This window comes from Elephantulus edwardii, unplaced genomic scaffold, assembly GCF_000299155.1.
Source record: "Elephantulus edwardii isolate Elephantulus edwardi_28Jun2011 unplaced genomic scaffold, EleEdw1.0 scaffold00133, whole genome shotgun sequence".
Taxonomy (NCBI): Eukaryota; Metazoa; Chordata; class Mammalia; order Macroscelidea; family Macroscelididae; genus Elephantulus; species Elephantulus edwardii.
In genome coordinates, this window is record NW_006399883.1 from 3,620,758 (window position 1) to 3,646,134 (window position 25,377).

At 39.0% G+C, this 25,377-nt stretch overlaps 1 protein-coding gene across 1 annotated transcript in view; it reads left to right on the plus strand.

The window, feature by feature from the left end:
- The first annotated feature begins 5,413 nt into the window (after positions 1-5,413).
- The window catches only part of LOC102856499 (NACHT, LRR and PYD domains-containing protein 3-like), a 29,650-nt gene continuing 9,686 nt past the window's right edge, over positions 5,414-25,377 (plus strand). The window contains exons 1-6 of the mRNA XM_006893905.1: positions 5,414-5,696; positions 7,875-7,988; positions 8,561-10,328; positions 12,895-13,065; positions 18,969-19,139; positions 22,775-22,945. Coding sequence (XP_006893967.1) covers positions 5,414-5,696; positions 7,875-7,988; positions 8,561-10,328; positions 12,895-13,065; positions 18,969-19,139; positions 22,775-22,945 — 2,678 coding nt within the window. The remainder of the gene's footprint in view (positions 5,697-7,874; positions 7,989-8,560; positions 10,329-12,894; positions 13,066-18,968; positions 19,140-22,774; positions 22,946-25,377) is intronic.

Genomic DNA, 25,377 nt, shown 5'->3' on the forward strand with positions numbered 1-25,377 from the left:
GCTGAAGGTATTTAGGGAAGCAGTTGCCTCAACTTTATCCCAGTGAGACACTGGTGAGTCCAGCATGCAGATCTTTTCAGTTAATAACCTTTTTTTTTTGCCATTGCCACCAGGGCTCCTTAATAAGTACAAGAGTTTTAATTAATTTGTTTAAAGAGATACACTTTCATTTTGTATTTTAAAAATTTGAAATATACTGTAGACATAGAATAGACACAATGATTTATTTCAATTTCTTAATGTGTACATAATTTTAATTAAACTTGTTCTTTAGTATTTCTCCATTATTTCTACTCAAGATCATTTTTCCTTCTGCCTGAGGAATACTCTTACATATTATGTGTAGTATAGGTCTTTCTCTCTCTTTTAAGGCTATTTGTTCAGAAACTACACTTAAGATTACAACAAATTCAAAAGCTGAATTCCATTTTGAATGCCTTATTTATTTGGTTTTGGAAAATCCAGTGTTCTGAGTAACGGTCTCTGCCTTTAACTGTGATGCAAGCTTGTTCACTCCACACTGAGACCACATCCTTCCTGATCTTGCTGGTCTGTGACTGATATAAGTTCATTGTGTTTCCTCTGTGCTGTTCCTGAGGCTGGTGTCTGGGTGAGTTGGGGTCCTTTGAGAAGGGGGGCTAAAAGGGCTGGTGGTGAATGGGGAGGATTTGTATAGCAGCAGAATTTGTCTCGGTTAATGAACTAAGAATATATCATGTTACCCACCAAGTTGGCATTTCAACAACATTTCTGGTTTTTATGTTTATCATTTTATGTTCAACATTTTATGTTTCTGTCTTTTATGTTTATCATTATTTGTGCCTTATGTGTTGGAACAAGTGTATGCATGTGGAGAGAGAGAGAGAGAAAAGACAGTAGGCAGGAACAGAGGACACCCAAGCCTTCATCAGATTTACTAACCCATTGTCTCAGAGATTCTGACGGATGACATAAATGTGGAGAATTTGCCTATTCAAAATCTAAGGGCAGCTGGAAGATCAGGTCAGAATACAGTGTACTCGGACTGGGCTGCTTGAATGAAGAGGTGAGATAGAATCTGGATTGTGGACAGTGAAGTATCGAGAAAGTTTAATGAAGCAGGAACTAGGAAGAGGCAAAGAAGCAGATGGGCCTGTGTGGGGAAAGAATGCTTCATAGATGCAGAGGGGAATGGGCAGGGGGCAAATGTATTACATCAAAAGTGAGGGGCAAGACTAGAGATGGAATAGAAGTAGCAAAGGAGATGAGGTTTTGAGATGTCTTCTTGGACATTGGAATTAAGTTAATTAGAAATTCAAGCTTAATATCTTCATTCAAGCATGATTTCTTTTGCCATAATTTGGAACTTGGGTTAATACATTTATTTCAGGGAGGCACTGGGTGGTATAAATGTTTAATATACTTAGGTGCAAACCAAAATGTTAGAGGTTTGAGTCCACTTAGATGCAACTTGTAAGAAAGACCTGACAATTTACTGATAAATTAGCCATTGAAAAAACTCTAGGAAACACAGACAGAGAGAGGAGAGAGGAGAGAGGAGAGAGAGAGAGAGAGAGAGAGAGAGAGAAATGAAGTTGTCATGAGATGATACTAACTCAGTGACAACTGGTACTCGTTTATACTTTTCAAGAAAGAAACGATTAATTATCCACTTCTTCTGAAAACCAGTCACGGAATCACAGTGATCCGATCAGGGGAATCGCACAGGCAGCATTTTGTTCCACTGTGGTCACTATAAATTAGAGACTAGTTTGATGATAGCTAATAACAACAGTAGTACAAACAGTACTTTTCAAAATGCAGTAATATGGCAGATCGAGGGAGCCGTTCCAAACAGAGCCAAATCTTCTCATCCATCATTAACTTGAAATTCAGTTGATATGAGAGATCTAAATATATGAAAGGGAGCTCTTGTGACCCAGCAGTAAGGAATTATGCTGCCAACCCAAAGGCACAAAGTTCAAATCCACTAGCTGCTCTATAAGAAGAAGATGGACAATCCTCTCCTGTGAGATTTACAGCCTCCAAAAACCCTCTGGATGCTCAGCTATGGAGAGTTCCAACTAGATTGTACATAACAACATCAACAAACATAGGGAGACTTTTTAGCTTGTGTAGAACTTGAAGTTTAGTCAGGAAAATTGTGCTTGTGATCACCATAATGAAAAATTATATGCCATAATTGCTGGAGAAATGTTTATCTTTTAACATTATCTTTCCCATTTTGCTTCTGTTTCACTGAGAAACCAAACTAGACAATTCCACTATATGAGGTCAATTCCAAATCATAGCAACACTTTACTGTAGGAAAGAGTAGAATTTCTCCATAGGGTTTGCAAGGCTGTAAATCTTTATCAAACAGATGACCGCACATTTTTCCTGTGGTGTGGCTGATGGATTTGAACCATCAGTCTTTTCATTTGGCATTTCAGTGCTCAAACCAATGTGCTACAGATTCCTTGTCTAATTGAGATATCTAATTAATTATTGTTGTTGTTAAGTGCCGTAGAGTTGTAGATGACCCATAGCAACCCTATGAATGAAAGTCTTGAACACAAAACTTTCATCTTTTCTCCAAGTTCATAGAGTTTCCAGAGGCAAGCTTTTTTCTTAGTGGGGAGAAAAATAATTTCTTACCCTTTCAGCTAATATAAAGCCTAATGTGAGCAGCATGACCTCTGAAATCAGGTTGCTCCGCTTTTACATCTTGGCTCTGGTCTTCAGGTTTTGGTTGGTTGGTTGGTTGGTTGGTTGGTTGGTTGGTCAGTTGGGTGTTTTGTTTTGTTTTTTCTTAAAAATCAATTTTTATTTTATACTGATTTGCTTACAAAGTTCATACATGGTTTTTTACACCAGATCTTTTCCATTTCCTTTACCCATCCCTCCCTCTACCCTTCAAATTCAAAAATTCCATTTTACTAGTTAACTTGCTATTTCTACAATAGTCTTATATAATATTTGTCCTTACGGGACTGAGTGAATTCACGTCCCTCTCAGTTCTTAAATCTTGAAGAAGTTACTCAATATCTCTTAGTCAATTTCTATCTCCCTAAGTTGGTGAGACCAGGCTACTCTTTGGAGGCAAGTATTCTGAATCTCCTCTGACACACTTTGGACATGTTGCAAGGTGGGACCAGACCTTGGAGAGGGACATCATGCTTGGGAGGGTGGAGAGACAGCAAAAGAGAGGAAGACCCTTAATGAGATGGTTTGACTCAGTGACTGGGGTAATGTGGGTAGGTGTGTCAGAGACAATAAAATTGGCACAGGACAGAGCAGGGTTTAGGGCTGTTGTACATTGGGTCACTATGAGTCACAGTTGACTTGATGGTACATAACAGCAAAAAAATTATTAGGGGTCTAGAAAAATATCCTCATCATAAAATTTTGCTCCTATTGAGTGAGAAAATTCATCAGTGTAAACTATATTTAAGTACTAAATAAAGTGAGGTGCTCTGGTGGCCTAATGGGAAGGAGTTTGGCTACCAACCCAAAGGCACATGGCAGACCACCAGCTGCACCATGGGGAGAAAGATGGCTAATCTCTTCCCATGTGATTTCTATTCTGATCAGCTGTGAATCAGTTCCATCTAAACAACACGTAACAACAGTAAATATGTATTGCCTTATAATGATTACTGAAAGTGTACGTTTTGCAAAGAGAAGTAAAGTGATCTGTTTGCCATTCTTATATATTTTAATTCCATTTTATTTGTGCTTCTTTCACACTTCTGAAAAATTAATCCATTCTTGTCCTCTCCCATAGTTTCATGCTCTTTCCCTCCGTGTTTTTTGTCCTCTCTCCCTTGCCATATTCTTCCCCATTATCACCATACTGACTAATCTCATGCCCTCCTCTTCTCTCATGTGTCATCTGTCTGTTCTCAGTCAAAATAAAGAAGTATAAGTAAATCCGTAAATCCTTTCAGTTGAAAATCAAAACTCATTGACGTCAAGTAGGAAATGACTCCTAGCTGACCGCTGACCCTCTAGAGGGTTTTCCAAGGCTCTAAATAGCATAGGAGGAAATTGTCCATCTTAGCACAGGAGGAGTTGCTCAAACCAGGAGAAACACCACCTTTGCATTAGTAGTGCAACTCCCTATGGACTGGATCACCAGAGACTCCTTTTCAGTTGGAAGCAACTTAAACTTCTTTTTTTTTTTTTTTTTTTTTTTTTTAGGGGCACTCTGGTGGCCTAGTTGCAAGAGGCCACTTGTAATGCAAGAGGTGTGTGGTTCGAATCCACCAGATGCTCTGACAGAGAAGGAAGGAGGGACAATCTCCTCCAGTACCAGTCAGATCCTATTTGACGGTACACACAAAATATAATTATTTTTTTCCATTCTATCATTTTAAAAATGAGGAAACTACAGTTCAGAAATAGTAAAGAGTTTTTCTAAGGTTAAACCAGTCATTAGTTGAAGAAATGCTTTCCATCTATCTTCTCTCACTTTTGAGCAAATGTTCTCTCAAGAATGAGTTGAGGTGTCATTGTGAACTGGTTGGAAGAGTGGGCATACATTACATTGTGAATGCTACAAAATTTGAGAGTCTTATGGTATGTTTGGGGTGGGGGTTTTTTCCTTTTTATAGGGAAACCTTTCTTCCATGGCTCATGGCATATTTTTGGATAAGCCAACAGAATACCTTGCTGGTAAGTATTTAGTGGGAGTGGTGATTCAGTGGTAAATCTTCTTTATGAATGCTTTGTTTAATTTCCTAGCAATGCATATCAGTCACAGCCACCCAGCTGCAAGTGAAAGCTTGAGTATAGTGATGACACTGAGCAGATTTCAATGGAGCTTCTAGATGAAGATAGACTAAGAGGAAAGGCCTGGCAAAACATTTCCAAAAATTATTTGGCCTTGTCGCTAGAAGAGACCAGTCCTTGAAGAAGGGCATCATTCTTGGAAGGGAGGAGGGTCAACGCAGGAGAGGAAGACCTTGGATGAGATGGAGTGACACAGTGACTGTAGCAATGGAAGCGGATGTGTCAGAGACAGTGAGACTGGCTCAAGGGCAGGATTCAGAGCTATTGTTCATCCAGTTGCTATAAGTCATAGTTGACTCGCTGGCACATAACAACAACTAGATCCAGTGAAAGCCTTAGAGATCACAACTATTTCATTATTAACTAATACAGAAATGGTACATGACCAAGAAGCATTTTACATTCCTCGTGTCTAGGGTTGCCAGGAGTTGACAGTTAACAACACAGTAAGTCTTGGGTTCAAAATTTAAAAGTAAAGATGGTAATTCTATAAAGTCAAGCAATGGGATTTTTTTTGTCAACTTTCTAAACTTTTTTGGAGCAGGGAGAATATTTTTTAAAAGACTCTTTTCCATATACCATTTCACTTTTCCATTTTCCAGTATAGATTTATGCCCAAGGACACTGATCAGAACCACAAATGAGGATGGCAAGTGTGCGCTGCAAGCTGGCCAGTTACTTGGAGGACCTAGAGGACACAGACTTTAAGAAATTCAAAATGCACTTGGAAGACTATCCTCCCCAAAAGGGTTGCGTCTCACTCCCCCGGGGCCAGACAGAAAAGGCAGACCACCTGGACCTAGCAACCTTGATGATTGACTTCAATGGGGAAAAAAAGGCATGGCGTATGGCCGTGTGGATTTTTGCTGCAATCAACAGGAGAGACCTTTATGAGAAAGCTAAAATGAATGAGCCAGAGTGGGGTGAGTGAGAAAAAGCAAGTGTGGACTTTTTTTTTAATCAATCATCTTATCTTGGCTTTATCTTCTTCCTCTCTTAGTAATACTATGACAAGGTGGAACTAAGCCATCTACATTTTTCTATGTTAAAAACCTAGCTAAATCTTAGTTGTGTATAGAAACTTGTCCTAGTTAATTCTTTATTAGAAGAGATTCCTCTGCCTATTTCTTCATCTACACCTACAGCCACATAATGGAATCATTGTTGCTGTCCAGAGCTTGCATGAGTCAGCAGCTTTGAGTTTCTAGTTCTGATGGCTCAGGGTTTTCACCTTCCAGAATTATGTGGTTTGCATACAAGTTCTTTCATATGTCCACTATTTTAGGAGTTGGAGTGGTGAAAGATATTCTTAATCCTGTGTATCTTTTGGGGTCAGTGGTCTTTCTTTTGTCCTGGTTTTCAGAGCAAGAGAACACTATATGGTTTAAAACTAGAGAAGTATGAGGGGAGCTCTGGTGGCCTAGTGGCAAGAAGCTGTATTGCAATCCCAGAGGCTCATGGTTCAAAACCACCAGATGCTCTGCCGGGAAAGGAGGGACAATCTCCTCCTGTACCAGTCAGATCCAATTTGACCACACACACAAACACAAATAATTTTTTAAAAATATAAAAAAAAACAACACTAAAGTATGAGTCAGGGTTGGATCCTCTCTTCAGATCTATTCCATTTGTATACTGAGCAAGAGAAGGACAGAAAAACATCAGAGGAACCTGGGAAAACACAAAATACAATGTCAAGCAAGTAGTGGTAGAAGAGAGAAATAAAATGAATTAGTAAATAAATAATTGGTGTAGTAGCAGAGCTCTAATAAGGGAGAATAATAATACAATAAGAGATAAAATTAAAATCCCAGGTAGAATGAGCCTAGAGTGCATTGTACTGGGATGTTAAAAACAAATTAAGTGCCATAATTATGGTTGTGCCAGTAACTTTATATTCATATAAGCTAATTATAGTATAATGATAATACTAATATGGCTTCTTTGTCATGTTCATTAATTTTGTTTGTGCCTTAAAATAACCCTGTGAGTTAGATGTCTTTATGCAAACTTTCAAATGAGCAAAGCTAGCTTTGAATAAGGATAGGACAGGGTTAATATCTGTTGTTCATAAAGTCATTGTGCATTGTACTTGACAGTATCCAACAACAAGAGAATTTAAAAATCAGCCAGATCTGCACCACTGAGTTAGATATAAAGCAGGTAGATACTCTCAACTCTCAGGTTTCTGAATTCTCAGAAATCTTTTTCTGAAGACATAAAATATGAGTAAGCTAGATTGCATTATCTTGATGATAATTAAGTGCTTGAGAATTGCTTCAAAATTAAGTTTGGAAAGTGCCAAAGATGACAAAGATAAAAGGAAATATTGCCTACGGTTACATGTTGACTGATTTCCAAGCCTGGGAAAGAGATTCTGACACTGGATACAATGATGGCTACCATGCAGGTGGGTGGCAGTTAGTATTTTGAAACTAAGAATGCCTCCAATGGTACATCTGTGGGTGGATTCCAACATTACATCCTGGGTATTCAATAAGCAAGGTAAGCACAGGTTTATTTGTGCTTACTTACCTCACTCACTGGGTTCTCCATCATAGTCAAGGATAGTGAATATGAAAAGAGGCTTTGATTCTGTAATAAAGTTCTATGGAATTAGAAGAGTTACAAATGTCAGTCATACCTAGAAGCAAAATATTTTATGTCTGGCATGAAAAATATGTAATTGTTCATTATAGAATATTAAGTAAGCCTGAGCATTCCTTGCTTATTAGATAATCTAGCTCTGCTGGGTGTTCACTCTGCCACTGTGGATCAACTTTTCCCTGTAGGAGATGTCCAGGGAGGTGCCTTCAATCTGTGTAGGTGCAAAGCTGTTTCCTTTACATGATGGTAGGAGTGCAAAGTAGTCCTGAGTGAGGACTGGTTAAATATTTAGCTATTAAACAAAATGTTGACAGTTCAAACATAGTTACCTTTTCACGGGAGAAAGCTGTGGCAATCTGCCAAGAAACATAATGGGGTGGTTCTACTCTGTCCTCTCACATAGCTACAAATCAGAATCAAGGAAACAACAGCAAATGGGTCAGAAAAGCCAGGTTTTGCTATTTTGTTTCTTTTTTCTTCCCTTTTATGTCTAGATAATACACACGCTTCTCAATCTACTGTAGAATATCAGGAAGATAGCATTGAAGAGGAATGGATGGGTTTGCTCGGATATCTTTCCAGAATCTCTTTTTGTAAAAAAAAGAAAGGTAAGTGACAGGGAGAGTGCTTTTGCTTCCTCCCCGCCCCCTTCCCTTGGCCCAATTTTAAAAACACTATTTATTTTCTTTTGGGTTTTAAGATTCAGTCCAGGAGGCACTAGACGCTGGTTAGACTAGAGGAGGCTACGTGTTCTAGCTCTTAACTTCTCATGTTCATTAGAATGCAAACTCTTCCTGTTTCAGGAAAGTTATTATTAAGGGTCCAACACTAAGGGAGGTGGGTGATTAAGTGTTCCTGATTTTAACAAACCTGAGGAGTTTCAAACTACAGAAGGAATTAAGGTTCAAAAAATAATTTTATAGTGATATAGTGCCTTACTATATATATAAAATATATATATGAAGAATATATCTATAAAGAATATATTTATAAAGAATACATATATAATATGTATAAAGAATTAATACTAGAGTTTCTAGATCAATGCAAAAGCCACAGAGAGATGTTCATTATTTCTTAGTTTGAGTTACCATTTGCTACTGCTCCATGTTTCATATTCATCTCAAAGTGGACGTATGTGGAACTTTCCCCAAAGTTTCCTTTTTCTGTCTTTTCTTAGATTACCGTAAGACATACAGAAAACATGTGAGAAGCAGATTCCAGCATATTGAAGACAGAAATGCCCGTCTAGGTGAGAGCGTGAACCTCAACAAACGGTATACCCGGCTACGCCTCGTCGAGGAGCACCCCAACCAGAAGGAGAGGGAGCAAGAGCTGCTGGCGATTGGTCAGACTGCAGCCAAGATCAGGGACAACTCTGTGAGTTCCATCAAGATAGAACTCCTGTTTGAGCCTGATGACGACAATGCAGAGCCTGTACACACGGTGGTGTTCCAGGGAGCAGCAGGCATTGGGAAAACAATACTGGCCAGGAAAATTATGTTTGACTGGGCCTCCGGGAACATTTTCAAAGACAAATTTGACTATCTGTTCTACATCCACTGTCGGGAGGTGAGCCTCATGACACGGAGGAGTCTAGGAGACTTGATCATTAACTGTTGTCCTGACCCAAACCCTCCCATATCCCAGATAGTGAGAAAACAGTCCAAGATCCTGTTCCTCATGGATGGCTTTGATGAACTCCAAGGAGCCTTTGATGAACAAGCAGGAGAGTCCTGCAGCGACTGGCAGAAGGCAGAACGAGGAGACATTCTCCTGAGCAGTCTTATCCGAAAGAAGCTGCTTCCGGAGGCCTCCCTGCTCATCACCACGCGACCTGTCGCCCTAGAGAAACTCCAGCACTTATTGGACCGTCCTCGCCATGTAGAGATCCTTGGTTTCTCAGAAGCCAAGAGGAAGGAATATTTCTTTAAGTATTTCTCAAATGAGCACCAAGCCAGGGAGGCGTTTCGTTTAATTCAGGAGAACGAGATCCTCTTCACAATGTGTTTTATTCCCTTGGTTTGCTGGATTGTGTGCACTGGACTGAAGCAGCAGATGGAGAGTGGTAAATCGCTTGCTCAGACATCCAAGACCACCACTGCCGTGTACATCTTCTTTCTCTCAAGTCTGCTGCAGCCCAGTAGAGGAACTCAGAAGCATCATCACTCTGTCAACCTCCGGGGGCTCTGCTCTTTAGCTGCCGATGGAATCTGGAACCAGAAAATCCTCTTTGAGGAGTATGACCTCTGGAATCACGGCCTGCAGAAGGACAATGTGTCAGCTTTCCTGAGGGTGAATCTTTTTCAGAAGGGAGTGGACTGTGAGAAGCTCTATAGCTTCATTCACTTGACTTTCCAGGAGTTCTTTGCTGCCATGTACTACCTGCTGGAAGAGGAGGAGGAGGAGATAGAAAGCAAGAACCTATCACGGAGTTGTTTGAAACTTCCCAACATGACAGTCCTTCTGGAAAATTATGGCAAATTTGAAAAGGGGTATCTGATTTTTGTTGTCCGTTTCCTTTTTGGCCTTGTAAACCAGGAGAGAACCTCGTACTTGGAAAAAAAACTAAGTTGCAAAATATCACAGCAAATCCGGCACGGGCTGCTCAAATGGATAGAAGCTAAAGCCAAGGCCAAGAAGCTTCAGATCCAGCCCAGCCAGCTGGAGTTGTTCTATTGCTTATATGAGATGCAGGAGGAGGACTTTGTGCAAAGGGCCATGGACCATTTCCCCAAAATTGAGGTCAACCTCTTTACTAGAATGGACCATGTGGTGTCTTCTTTTTGCATTGAGAACTGTCGTCGTGTGGAATCACTTTCCCTGGGTTTTTTTCACAATTTGTCCAATGAGGAAGAAGAGGAGGAAGAGGAAGGACGACAACTGCAAAATAACTTGACCTTGGTCAAGTGTGTCTCCCCACGTTCACATACTTCTTGTTTTTACCCGTAAGAAAATGTAACTTTATGTGGGGGATGGAGCTTGACCTCTCTCTCATTACCTTTTGCCCGTCACTCTCTCACCCTTCCTTCTTCTCAATTGTCTTTCAAATGTAATTGCCAATAAAGCAGTCTCTGTGGAGTCAATTCTGACTCACAGCCGCCCGATGCAAGTCAGAGTAGAACCATGTCCCAGAGGGCTTTCAGTGGCTGGTTTTACACCCACAGATTGTCACGTCTTTCTTTGACAGTACCTGTGGGTGGACTAAAACCTAAGTCATAATGTCAGTAAAATGAAGTGGCTGAGTTATCTAATCTCTGAAGTCCCTCTCGAGTTTAACATTCAGTGATTCGTGAATGAGAGCATCTTAGTTTCCTAGGGTTGCCATTAGAAAATTCCACAAAGTGGGTGGTTTTAAAGAACAGAAAAGATCTAGAAAGAAGCACTGGTGGTGCGGTGTTTAACAGTCTCACGTTCACACTGGCACAGGATAAGGCAAGGTTCAGATCTGTGACTCACAGGGTCGTTGTGAGCCACAGTTGACTTAACATTACCTAACAATGTCGACCAAAAGGTTGGCAGTTCAAATCATCAGCTGCTCCATGGAAGAAGATAGGAATCTCTTCCTTTGTTTGTAGCCTCAGAAACCTGATGGAAGGTTGCTGTAAATTGGAACCAACTCAATATCAGTGAACTTTTCTTTTACAAATTTTCTATTTCTGTAGGTCAGAAGTCCAAATTTAGAACATGCCATGGTCAAATTCTTTCTGCAGTCTACCTAGGGAAAATCTTTCTTGTCAATTCTAATTTTCATAGTCCAGAGTGTCACCTGGCTGCCCTTGGATTGTGGATGTGTCTTCACATGGTGTCTGTCTCCTCCAGTGTATGACACTTTATGCCTGTTCCCTGCTATTGTAACATGCAGCTCAGAAGGAATTAGGGCCTGTTCAATGACATCCTTCAATGAATGACATCTTTATTTTATAGAAAGAGGAGGGGGGGAACCCATTTCCAAATAGGGTCACAACCATAGATAAAGAGATAAAGAGTTAAAAATATCATTTTAAGGGATCAAAAGTTACCCTGTATCAGGAATTGACCACCATGGTTGATAGAGGCATACATTGTGTGAATCCAGGGATTCAGCCTCTCTGGTGGCCTAGTGGTAAGAAGCTGTGCTGCAATTCCAAAGGCACACAATTTGAATCCACCACGTACTCTGTGGAGAAAGGATGAGCAGTCTCTTCCTGTGTGATTTACTGCCTCTGAAAACCCACTGGAGGGTCAGCTAGGATTAGTTTCAACTTGCTAGCAATGAATCTGAGGTTTGCATTTGATAAGACAAGGAGAAAAATGATAGGATGAAAATTAAGAGGAAGAAAGTACCCTTTAACTGTCAGTACTGGGTTTTGGCACCCCTACATGGATGGCCTCTTTATTCATCTTTCAGACATCAGGGACCACCTACTGGGTCTGTGGCAATGACTGAGATCCAGCTCCTGTCCAGTGGGAACTTGGAGCCTCATCAAGGAGATAGTTGAGGGGGAAATGAAGAGAGCAGAGAATCAGGTGCAACAATTAGGACAGTAACAGAAACCACCGGTGTACACGAGAGGAACCCTTGACTAACTGTGAGGGTTAGGGAAGGGGTCTCAAGGACTCACACCTCAGCCCAACTTTGAACCAAAAGGAGTGAATGTGGGAAAACAGGAAAGGAAATAGGTTCAAAGAGCAGAAGATGGAAAAGTATTTAGAATAGTTAAAGTTAGAGCTTTTTAAAAGTACCTATTTACTGAAATCTATGTACCAGAACATGTGGCTTTGTATCTCCAGGACTAGGTATAATGTCAGACTGAGGAGTAAAGAAAAGAAGGAAAACCTGAGGGAGCTGAAAGCACTGAACAGTCAGGCAAAGGGACAGGTCCACTCCCTTTTCACTATAAATGATGGGGGACTGGCTTTACCAAGACTCCCTCGGGTCTTTTCCATTCCTAGGTGAATGATGCTTAATTTGGAGATATTTTTCCCTTTCAATATTTTCTTATTTTCAGGAATATTTTCTTTTTACTACTCTTCAGTTTGTAAATCAATGATTTTTCATTCAGTTGTTCATAGATATTTGATTTTATAATATTAATTGTTGTTGTTGCTGCTGATATTGTTGTTGTTGTTAGGTGCCTTCAAGTCGAGTATGACTCACAGCAACCCTGTGAACAAAGGTCTGAACCCTGTTCTATCCTGCATCATCCTCACATTTCCTGATTAATTATGGTGGGTTAATGTAGTAATTCATTATAATATTTAATCAAATTCTCATTGAATATTGTCTTTCCCTTCCAACTTACCCATTTATTAATTTTTTGCACCCTTATTCTTCTTGTTAACCCTCCAAAATTGATTCTATTTGTGTGTAAACCTTTCCTTAACTTTGTATTATAACAGTGAACGATGTTGTGCTGTTTCTTAATCCCTGGAAGCTTTTCTCTGAATTGGTACCAGCTGCTCCTGGCCCCCTCACTTCGGTTTGATAGAGAAACGGATTCTTCCCTCCCCTTCTCCTTTTCTGTCTTGTAGTTTGGTGAACTGCTGCCTCACTTCCAGCTTTTGCAAGGGCCTTTTCTCAGTTCTGAGCACTAACTCAAGCCTTACTGAACTGGACCTCAGTGACAATACTCTAGGGGATGTAGGAATGAAGGTATTGTGTGAAACGCTTCAGCATCCCGGCTGCAACATTCAGAGGTTATGGTAAGTTTCTCACCGTCTTTCTCTTCCCTGTATGTGTAAACATGCACACTTGTGAACACAGGCACGTGAGCTTGACTGAGTGACTGAGGACTAGGATGAACGAAAGGACTACGGTGAGGAAGCACAAGGGTTTGTCAGCAAATTTTACATAGGGAAAAATGAAGAAAAACTAACAAAGGCATCTTTTCTTGGCATTTAAGAAAAAGACCATGGTCTTTGATTCTGCACAGGTGATGTGATGAGAATTTGAGAGCTTGATCATCTAGAACTACTTGGGCTGGATACCATCACAGCACATTTAACTGTAACAAGGAAATTCCTACAAGTTTCTTATTGGCCTGCCTTGAACTTGCCTAGGCAATACTTCTAACTTTAGTTAATTACACTTTCTGTTGTGTGTGCAGGTGTTTGCATTTTTGCAGAATTACATAGTCGTTGTTAAAGCACAGTATTCATCAGTTGTTTGATTTTTCCAATTTATTGTTATTTTAATGAAGGTTTACAGAGAAGTTGGGTTTTCATTCACTCACTGTTTTCATTGCTGTATGTTTTCCTCCCTTCCTCTCCCTTCTCCCTCACCTAGTCCACTTTACAAAACTTCTCTTATTTTAGATTATTAATTGCCATACATATAAGGTTTAATCATGAATTCCTTTTGATAGTTCTTCCCTTCATCTGTTTCAATCCATTACTCATGTTTTTAAGCCTCTGGCTAGTTTTCATACTTTTAACTCCTCTCTCCATATTCATCTTTGAATTGTGTTCAAAACCATCTTTGTGCTATTTAAAGTCATCTTTGAATTGTGTTGAACTGTCAAAGGAGAAAACAAATCTGTCTTGAGGGAAGTGTAATCAGGGTGTTCCTAAGAGGCAAGAATAGTGAAACTTCATCTCACCTAGTGTGGAGGTTTTGTCAGGAGATGCCAGCTCTTGGTAAAAGATATTATTCTTGGAAAAGTAGAGGGTCAGCAGAAGAGAGGAAGACCCTAAGTGAGATGAACTGGCACAGTGACTGCAAAAATGGGCTTGAGCAAGGCAGAAATCATATGACTAGTTCAGGATGTTGTTACTGTTGTTATATGCTGTTGAGTCACCTGTGGCCCATAGTGAACCTATGTACAGCAGCTCAGAAGACTGCCCTGTCCTGAGCCAGTATCACTGATTCTGACAGACATTGCCCCAATTTAGTATATCAATCCATCTCATCTGGTGTCTTCCTCTCTTGCACTGTCCCTCTACCCTTCCAAGCATGATGTCCTTCTCCAAGGACCAGTCTCTCCTGGCCATGTGTCCAAAGTATGTGAGATGGAGCTTCAAAATCCTAACCTCCAAAGAGAAATTTGGTTTCACCTTCTCCGAGACAGATCTATTTGTTTGCTTGGAAGCCCATGGTATATTGAAGACTTTTCTCCAGCACCACAATTTGAAAGCATTGATTCTTTTTCTGTCACTCTTAGCCATTGTCCAGCTCTCTGACATGTAGCAAGTAATTGTGAAGACCATGCCCTGGATTAGGCACACCTTAGTTCCTAGAATGATATTGTTGCTTTTCAGTACTCTGGAGAGGTCCCTGAAAGCAGATTTTCCCAATGCTATTCATCTTTTGTTTTCCTGACTGCTGGTGTTAAGAGTGTTGTTTGTGGAGCCAAGCAAGCAAGCTTTTAATCTCTTGTTCATCGAGTCACTTGGAATCATGATCTAATGAGACAGCACTTAATAACAGCTTTAGAATTATTCCACATTCATCCCCAATTTCTCCCTCATCATAGTGAATGTCCTCCTGTGATTGTTGAGAATCATGAGAGACTCAAATAGGAAAACATGATTGTATTTTCTGAATAAGTAGATATCTGGTCGTCCATATACCTGTAGTTGGAGTTAGAGTGAGAAATGGTCCAGATGGCTCCAGGACATATTAACTATTGTTCTGGAAAGAAGAAAGAAAGTTTCCTTTGCCTAATGGCAGGGATATATTTTTGGAGGTGGTAGAGAGGATGTTTGTGTGGTTAAAAATAAAGAAAGAGAAAGAAAGAAGGATCTAAAGTTATTCCTTCAAATGAGTACTAAGATTAAATCATCAAACAAAGGTTTGCAGTACAAAACTGGTATAGATGGGTACAGTCCTACTGCATCCAGCTAAAGGGAGCTTCAATTATTAGGACTTGGAATTGAGAGTACATATAGAAAGAAGGTCTACTATGCTTTTTCATTTACAAAACAGATACACGGACCGCCAAGAAAACAAATAGGTCTGTCTTGCAGAGGATGAAACCAAGTTTCTCCTTGGAGGCTAGAATTTTGAAACTCCATCTCACATACTTTAGGCACGTGGCCAGGAGAGACTGGTCCTTGGAGAAGGACGTCATGTTCAGAAGGGTGGAGGGACAGTGCAGGAGAGCGAGAACCTGGAGGAGATGGATTAATACAGTACAGGGGCAATGGGGGTAGATGTGTCAGAGTCAGTGAGACTGATTCTGGACAGGGCAGGGTTCAGAGCTGTTGTAAATAGGGTCACTATGAGTCACAGGGACTCAACAACACATAACAACAACAACCATTAATCTTTCTGAGGGTTCATTCCAGTTGCTACTATGTGTTCTTGAGTTGATACTGGTTCATAGTGACCCTATGACCAACAGAATGAAGCTCTTTTTGGTTCAGTGTTTTTCTCACAATATGCTTCAGCACATTGTTGCAGCCACGATGTCGGTTATATCATTGAGGAGCTTCTTCTTTTTGGCTCATCCTCTACCAGACATGATGTTCTCCCTCAGGAATCAGTTTATCTTAATACCATAGCCAAAGTATATGAGACAAATCTTGCCATTATTTCTAAGAACCCTTCTAGCTACATTTCTTCTAAAACAGATTTGTTTATTCTACTAACACTCAAAACTCCTAGTTGTAAGAATATGAGTTGCAATCCCAAAGGCTTATGGTTCAAATCCACCAGTTGATCCATGGGAGGAAGAAAGACAGCTTCCTCCTATGCAGTTTACTGCCTCAGAAAAACTGCTGGAGGGTCAGCTATGAGTCAGTTCAGACTCAACAGTAAACAACAATAACAACAACTAACAGTCAGTGTATGGTATATTCTATAGTAACACCATATTTAAAGGTATCAATTATTTTTTTTGTTCTTGTTGTTTTTGTTATGTACCATTGAGTCAACTATGGTCCATAGTGAACCTATGAACAACAGATCTGAACCCTGACCTAGCCTGTGCCAACCTCACAATCTCTGACATACTTGAGCCCATTGCTGCAGTCACTGTGTCAATCCATCTGGTTGAGGCTCTGCTCTTTTACTGACCCTCCACTTTTCCAAGCACAATGTCCTACCCAAAGAGCAACCTTTCCTACAACATGCCCAAAGTATGTGAGACAAAGGCTTACTATCTTTGCCTCCAAGGAGCACTCTGGCTGCACCATCAGCAAGATATATCTGCTTACCCTTTGGCAGATCATAGGATAGTTAGAACTCTTCTCCAATAATACAGCTCAAAGACATCAATTATTCCATCCTCCTTATTCATTGTCCAGCTCTGAGATGCATAAGAATGATTGAAAAGACCATGGTCTGAATCAGACACACTTTAATCCTCAAACTGACATCATTTCTCCTCAATAATTTGGAGAAATCACTGACTACAGATTTTCCCACCACAATGCATCTCATAATCTCCTAACTGCTGGTACCAAGGTTGTTGATTGTGGATTGAAATAAGATGACATCATCGACAACTTTAATCTTCCCTCCATTTACCATTATATTGTCTTTCGATCTGGTGATGAGAAGTTTTGCTTTCCTTACATTGAGTTTCTTGATATTCTTGAGTTGCAAGAAGACATCAAAGATAATATCATCCATGCAGAGAGCAAAAGGTCATTACCAAGACAGGAGAAAGACCCCAAAAAAAGTCAGAAGAAACTCTGAAGCTTGCACAAGAACATTGAGAAACCAAAACAAATTAAACAGATGCTGAAGTAAAAGAACTGAACAGATTTCAAAGGGCAGCTTGAGAAGATAAAGCAAAAGATTATAATGGAATATGCAGAAAGCTGAAATTGAGAATAAAAAGGGAAGAACACCCTTGGCATTTCTTAATCTGAAAGAACTGAAAAACAAATTCAAGCCTTGAGTTTCAATTTTGAGGAATGTTACAGGAAAAATCTTGAATAATCCAGGAAGGATCAAGAGAAGATGGAGAGAGTACACAGAATTACAGTACCAAAAAGAATTGGTCAACACAGAAATATTTCAGGAAGTATCATATCATCAAAAGCCAATGGTAATGAAGGAAGAAGTTCAAGATGCCGTGAAGGCATTGACTAAAAAGAAGAGCCCAGGAATCAATGAGATTCTAATTGACATATTTCATCTAACACATCCTATGCCAGGGAATTTGGAGGAGAGTTGCCTAGCCAATTGACTGGAAAAGATCCATATTTGTTTCCATTCAAAAAAAAAGGTTATCCAACAGAATGTGGAAACTATATTGAAAAATATCATTAATGTCATATCTAAACAAAAAACAACTAGTACAATACATAGACAGAGAATAGCTGAAAATTCATGCTGGATTTAGAAGAGACCATGGCACTGCGGATGTCATTGCTGATATCAGATGGATCCTGCCTGAAAGAAAAGAATGCCAGGGGAAAAAAGATCTATTTTTGCTTTATTGACTATTAAAAGGCTGTATGGATCACAAAATAAATCATGGCTAACATTAGAAGAATGGGAATCACAGAACACTTAATTGTGTTTGTGCAAAATCTGTGCCTAGACCAAGAGGTTGCTTGCGAGCAAAGCAACACTACATGGTTTATAATTAAGAAAAGTGAGCCTCTAGGTTGTATCCTTTCCCCATACCTATTCAATCTGTATTCTGAGCAAATTATTTGAGACACCTGACTATATGAAGAAGAATGTGGCATTAGGATTGGAAAAAGACTCATCAATAATATTCATTTTGTAGATGACACAACCTTGCTTGCTGAAAGTGAGGAGAACTTGAAGTATTTGCTGCATAAGATCAAAGAATACAGCCTTCAATACAGATTGGATCTCAACATCAGGAAAATGTCTTTGGTTTTAGGAAACTGAAATGCCATTGATTGGGTCAGATGCACCTTTGTCCCCAAAGTGGCATCTTTGCTCCTTAACATTTTGAAGACATCCTTTACAGTACATTTTCCCAGTGCACTGAGCCACTTAATTTCTTGCCTCCTACTTCCAAGGATGTTGATTATGTGTCCAAGAAAAAGAAAATCTTTTACATAAATCTTTCCTCTGTTTATTTTTATTTTGTTTACATGTATAATGTTGAGAACTTTTGTTTTCTATATGTTGGCATGCAATCCACACCAAAGGCTGTTTGATCTTTCTTCATTTTCAGCAAACAAGATTGTGTCTTACACATATCACAGATTTTAAATGAATTTCCGGTTCTGAAGCCTCATTCCTCTTCATATAATCTGACTTCTTGGATTATTTGCTCATCATAGAGACTGAATAAAAATGGCAAAACAATCTAGTCTGTCACACAATTTTTCGAGTTAATCCACAAGTATCCCTCTTGAACTTTTTTAATGACTGGATTTTAGTCTATAAATAAGTTTATAATGGGTCTGGCATTACTTTCTCAAAGGAGTTTACTGGTTAGTACATGGTAATTGTGGTCTCAAACTGTGAGCTAGTCAGCCTGACAGCAATTTCCTAGGATGTCATGGTGTTTATTCAGTAGTTTTCTGACAAAATTATATGTCAATAAAACATGTTATACTTTTCCCTTTGCAATATGATAAAACTAGTGGCTTGGTACTGAAACAAAAAATAGAGTGTCAGGCAATTATAGAAAAGATTATGTTATGATTCTATTTCTATTCTTTGTGTGAAGGTTAGGACGGTGTGGTCTTTCCCATGAATGTTGCCTGGATATATCCTCAGTCCTGAGCAACAGCCAGAAGCTGGTGGAACTGGATCTGAGTGATAATGCCCTGGGAGATGCTGGGGTCAGACTTCTGTGTGTGGGACTGCGACATTTGTTCTGCAATCTACAGAAGCTCTGGTGAGTCTGAAAGGAATTATTTTATGAAGGATAAGACCATGGCTTTCATGAAGGACAAAAGACTAAAGTCCTAGTGTGAGATAGCTCTGGTTGGTAGAAGGCTTTCTGCGTATTTTTCTGAGTGTCTGACAGGTCTGTTATGTTTGTAATGAGGAAAACCTCATACTAAGCTCTAGACAGGAAAATAATCTATAAAAGTTTTACTGCCTGCCTTTAAAGTATTTACTGTCTAGCTGACAAAACAAAACAAAACACTTATGATGTAACAATTTAGGAGAATTTTGGAACTTCACAACAATATAGCTCTCAGTCTTCACCCTAGTAGATAAAAAAAACATTAAGCTAAAACAATGGCTGGGGTGAGGAGAGAAGAAGATAATGAACACTCATGACAATGGAACAGACTCAAAGCTGACACATCAATAGATTTTTCTGGAGGTTATAAACAGCCTGGGGAAAGAATGCCTCTTTTTCTCTCTCATAGCTGCTGATAGATTAAAACTGCCATAAAGAAGCATCTTTCGGTTAGCAGTGCAACTATGTATAGCCTATGCCCCAAAACAGATTCTTCCTACTGTATGGAGTCCTTCTCTGAGCATTTCTGGGATTTTTATGGCACAAAGGAGATGCTTAAAAATGATAGATACCCCTAAAAAATTTTCCTAGAAGTGCAAAACAAAGGTATAAAGTCTTTGGACCGAAAATAAAAAAGTAGTGGCTATCTGAGAAGAGCAGTGTAAGTTTAGGATGAACTTAGAATTATTTTATTTGGTATTTTTTTTTATTTCAAATGTTAGTATAGAATACAAGAGACATTTATAAAGAAAACTACAAAACATTGCTATAAGAAATAAGAGAGTTAACTAAATGGGAAAATATTCCATGTTCACGAATAGGGAAACTCAACTTAATAAAAATGGCAATCCTACCAAAAACAATCTACTTGCTTAGTGCAATCTCAATTCAGATCCCAAACTCATATTTCAAAGAGCTAGAAAAAGCAATTGGCAGGTTTATTTGGAAGGGAAAGAGACCCTAGATAAGCAAAGCTTTTCTGAAAAATAAAAAGGAAGTGGAAGGCATAGCACTCCTGGATGTCAAAACCTACTACACAGTTATAGGAACCAAAACACCATGGTATTGGTACAATAACAGGCACATAAACAAGTGAAATAAAACTGAGAACCCAGAGATTAATCCGTCTACCTACGGTCAATTTATATTTGACAAGGAATCAAAACCTATCAAATAAGGAAATGACAGGCTCTTTAAAAAATGGTGCTAGTAAAACTGGAAATCTACCTGCAGAAAACTGAAATAGGATCCACATTTCATACCATACACAAAAAATCAAATCAAAGTAGATCAGAGACCTAGAGGTAAAGCCAAAAACCATAAAGATCATAAGAGATAAAATGGGACTAAACTTAGAAGCCCTGGCATATGGCATAAATAGGCTTGCAAATATAGCCAGAAACTCACAACCAGGAGAGAATGAAATTGATGAATGGGACCTTCTAAAAATTAAATCCCTGTCTGGATCAAAAATGTTTTCTAGTAGGATGAAAAGAAAACCTACAGACTGGGAAAAAACATTTGGTAATGACATCTTACACAAGGGTCTCATAATGAAAGTTTACAGGATACTAGAATACTACAGGGCCTCCACAAGGGAAAAACCTATTGATAAGCAGTAGCATAATGGGCAAAAGACATGGAAAGATGTTTCACAAAGGAAGACATTTGGATGGCCAACAGACACATGAAGAAATGTTCAAAATCATTGGCTCAAAATAAGAGAGATGCAAATCAAGATAACAAGATACAATCTCACTCCAGTAGCAGTAGCAAATTTTAACAGAACATCAAGCAATAAAATGTGACCGTAATGTGAAGGGATTAGAACTCTCATACACAGCTGGTGGGATTGTAATGTGGTACAACCACTCTGGAAGGCAGTTTGGCATTTCCTCAAAAAGCTGAACATAGAAATCCCCTATGTCCCAGCTTTTGCACTACTAGTAATATATTTCTATATTTCAAAGAAAATAGAACTAAGACACAAGTGGAGATTTGTACACCTATGTTCATAACAGGGCATTCACAATAGCAGAATATGTAAACTGCTAAAATGTTCATTAACAAATTAATGGATTAAGAAATTATGGTACATTCACAAAATGGAATACTATGCAGCACTAAGGAGCAACAATTTCATAAAATTCTATATAACAGAGTCTAAAGAGCACTACGCTGGGAACCAAGATAATGGCAGTGGAGGAAGCAACATGAGGAACTGGAGGTACAGCAAGCCGTACAGACATGGGCCACCACAACCCTCTACAGCCTGCAGTTTATCTATAATGGAACAATTAAATTCCTGATTACTGGTCTTCAATATGGATTGAGGCTCAACATCAAGAGGACAGATTCCTGAAAAATAATAGGTAACCTTAACACTGAGTCTTGCTCCAGAAATGAACCCTGAGCCCAGTTCCAGAGATAAAGGGGAAATATAACAGCCAGCCAAGGAAGCAAAGGAGGATTTAGCCTCAAGGTTCAACTAGCCATCCCCACTGGACTCACATCAGGAAAATATTTTCTAACCAGACATGAAGGCATGCCGCTTCAACCTAGGACCACCAGTAAAGTGTTAAAGTGTGTTCCCCTTCACCCTTCACCTCAATGCCACTGTTCAGCATGAAGAAGCCAGAGAGTCTGCACTTCATTCCCAAATGAGAAACCCACAGTGAATAAGATAATTTCTTTGTTAAAAAAAAATAATAATAATTCTATCAATCACTATTAGACTATGCTCACCATTACCCTGTCTTTTCTGGTCCCCACTGGATCTTTCTCATTTCTTTCACCCACTCCCTCCACCCACCGAACTGTGCAGCCCTGTGATTTCAACCCTGCCCATCCTCACTCTTCTGCCCCCAACCCTTACCCTCTTGTATCCCCACACATGTTTTAAAAAAAAAATGGGACAAAAAGAAAATAATAAAATGTTTTAAAAAGAGCACTATGACGAGTGAACTAATTCTATCTTATAAGGACAAATACTGCATGAGACCATAACTGTAAAAATAGAAGGACAACTAGTAAGATGTATATAAATATCCAAAGGGGGAGGGGCAGAAAAAGGGCAAGGGTGGAAATCACCAGGATAGTAGAGATTACTGGACAGATGAGAGGAAGTGAAGGAATAGAAGATTCCAAGGAGACTCAAAAAGAAAAGGGGGGAGGGGTAATAACTAACATATGTCAGTATTAATTAACTACATAAAATACAATTTGTATTAATGACTATGAAATACAATGTAAATGAATGATTATATAAAATACAATGTATATTAATGAAACATAATATATATGAATTCTTGTATCCAAAACAATTTTTAAAAGTTAATATAATCTGGAACAAAGGGTGCATTGCAGAAAGGGTTGAAGGGGGGGCATGAAAATAGAACCTTTTTTATGTTTAAAAAAAGTTAAGATAGTATTTAGGTTCAGTTTCATCATTTGTCCACTAGGCTAGACACAAAAGCAAGTGTAAAGGTGTGAACCTTCTTAGCTTAAGGTGCGAAGTGGTAGAGAGAGGGGACCATAACACTGTACCTTATCTATGGAAGGTTGGTCAGCTGCTGTCTCACGTCAGATTGCTGTCAAGATCTTGCATCAGTCCTAAGCACCAGCCAATCTCTGACTAGACTCTACATGGGAGAAAACGCTCTGGGAGACTCAGGAGTTCAAATTTTATGTGAAAAGATAAAGCATCCACAATGTAACTTACAAAAATTGGGGTAAGTCTTCTTGGTTTTCTTGGCAGTTTAACTTTTCTTCAGTTGTTTGGGAACTATGGATGAAAGCTTTAGCATAGTGTTTAGGGTCAGTTAAGGAGAAAGCAAAATTTGATGTAGTTTGAAGCATCATATTCATATAACATATACTATTACTACCAAGATCTTTCATGGTCCCTGAAGGCTGCAAACAACAAGCACAGATGCTAAGCAAAAAGCTGGAAGTTTGAATCCATGCAATGGTTCTTGAGAAGAAAAGCTTAATGTTCTACTGAAAAATCTACTATCAAAAATCCTATTGAGTACAATCCTACTATAACACATCATAAATGGGGTAAACTTGATAGAAACTGATATTTAGAATTATGGAATGTTGTTGTTGTTAAGTGGTGTGGAGTTTAATACAACTCGTAGTGATCATATGAACAGATTTAAACCCTATTCTATGTTATACCACCCTCATCATCTCTGAAACACTCAAGACCATTGCTGGAGTCACTTAGTCAATCCATCTCCTTAGGGATCATCTTCTATTTCACTGACCCTCCACCTTTCCAAGTATGATGTCACTCTCCAAGGAATAGCTTCTGCTAAGAATGAAAGATGAAACTTAACCATCTTTGCCTTTAAGGAGCAGTCTGGATGCACTTTTTCTAAAACATACATATTTGTTCTTTTAGTAGTCCTTTATAAATGAGAGAATATTAAATTGAAAGATAGGCTAAGAGTTGTGAAATTGAATTGAATTTAAAATGAATGAATAAAAGATTGTCTTCTAAGACATTTCTGTGAATAGCTACATGTATGAGCTTTTCCAAGCATACAGGTCTTGGCTGTTCAGGATGGCCTTTACAGTAGGATAGAAGGGAGTCCTTACACTAGACAACACCCATCTTCTTGATATAGGTCATCAGTCTTTGTTCTGCTCCCTGAATTCAGATCTCAATTTTGTAGAGACAACACACACATTTCAAGCTTTCTTATATCTTACCTAAGTGCCTCTAATTCCTCAATCTAGTGTAGATTGAGGGAGCTCTGGTGATTAATGGTAAGGAGTTTCACTGCCAAGCCAAAGGCACACGTCTGAATGCACTAGCTGCTCTTCAGGACAAAATTGGGCAACCTCCTTCCATTCAAATTACTGCCTCTGAAAACCCTCTGGAGGATCAGCTATGATCAGATTCAACAGTATGTAACAATGTAGATTGAGGAGTCTGGTGGTCAGATGGTAAAGGGTTTGCTGCCAATCCAAAAGCATGAAATTTGAAACCACCAGCTGCTTCCATGGAAAAAGATAAGAAATTTCCTCCCATGCAATTTGCAGCTTCTAATTACCTACCTATTGGAGGCCCAGCTATGAGTTGGTTCTGACTCAATAGCAAATAATATAGATCAAAAGTTTTACCAATTTGTTCATGCTCTCCTAGATTGTTGTTGTTTTTCAAGATGCAGTCAAATCAGAACTAATTCATAGCTAATCCTTCAGTGGCTTTTCAGAGGCTGTAAATTGCCCATCTTTCTCCTTCAGAATAGCTGGTGGATTCAAACCAATTATCTGTTCCCTCTCCTAGATTGGAGCTAGTCTGTTAATATTCTACTTTCTAATACAGGTCTCAGATTGAGCTGCTGAGTACTCTTGAACATGCATAATGTAATCTTAATCTTTTCTTTCTTTAATAAGATACTAAAGAGGGGCACCAGTAGCCTGGTGGTAAGAAGCTGTGTTGCCAATGCACAGGCATGTAGTTCAAACTTAACAGATACTTCATGGACGAAAAATGAGCAATCTCCTCCTGTGCAATTTGTTGCCTCTATAACCACTGGAAGGTCAGCTATGAGTTGGTTCTGACTCTATGACACATAATAACATATATACTATTCCTGGTGGGGCGTATTGTTCTATATTATTCAAGCAGCCACAGACATTTCTCAGCTCTTATTTGACAAGAGCTTTGTTCTTAGTTGCCATTGCATAGGCTCTGACTCTTAACGATCTTGTGTATAATAGAATAAAAATGTTGTCAGGTTCTGAGTCATCTTCATGACCTTTGCTACATTTGAACCCACTGTTGAGGCTCTTGTGTCACTGTGTCTCATTCAAAGACCTTCTTATTTGTCCTCTCTGATTTGTCCTAGAGATTGGCTTGTCCTGATGAGGTGTCAGAGCAAGTAAGCTGTAGTCTCACCATTCTCATGTCTATGGAATTTTCTGGTTGTATTTCTCCTAAGAGTGAGTTATTTGTTCTTCTAGAAGGCTGATATATATTGTAGTCTTAAACACCACTAGGTCAAATGCACCATGGTTATCAAAGTGATATCTTTGCTTTTTGTTGTTTTTTTGGGTTTTTTTCCTATAATTATATTTTATTAATTTTCATAAACATTTACAGAGATTTTGGGTTTCCATTCATTCATTGTTGCACTATTCTCTCTAC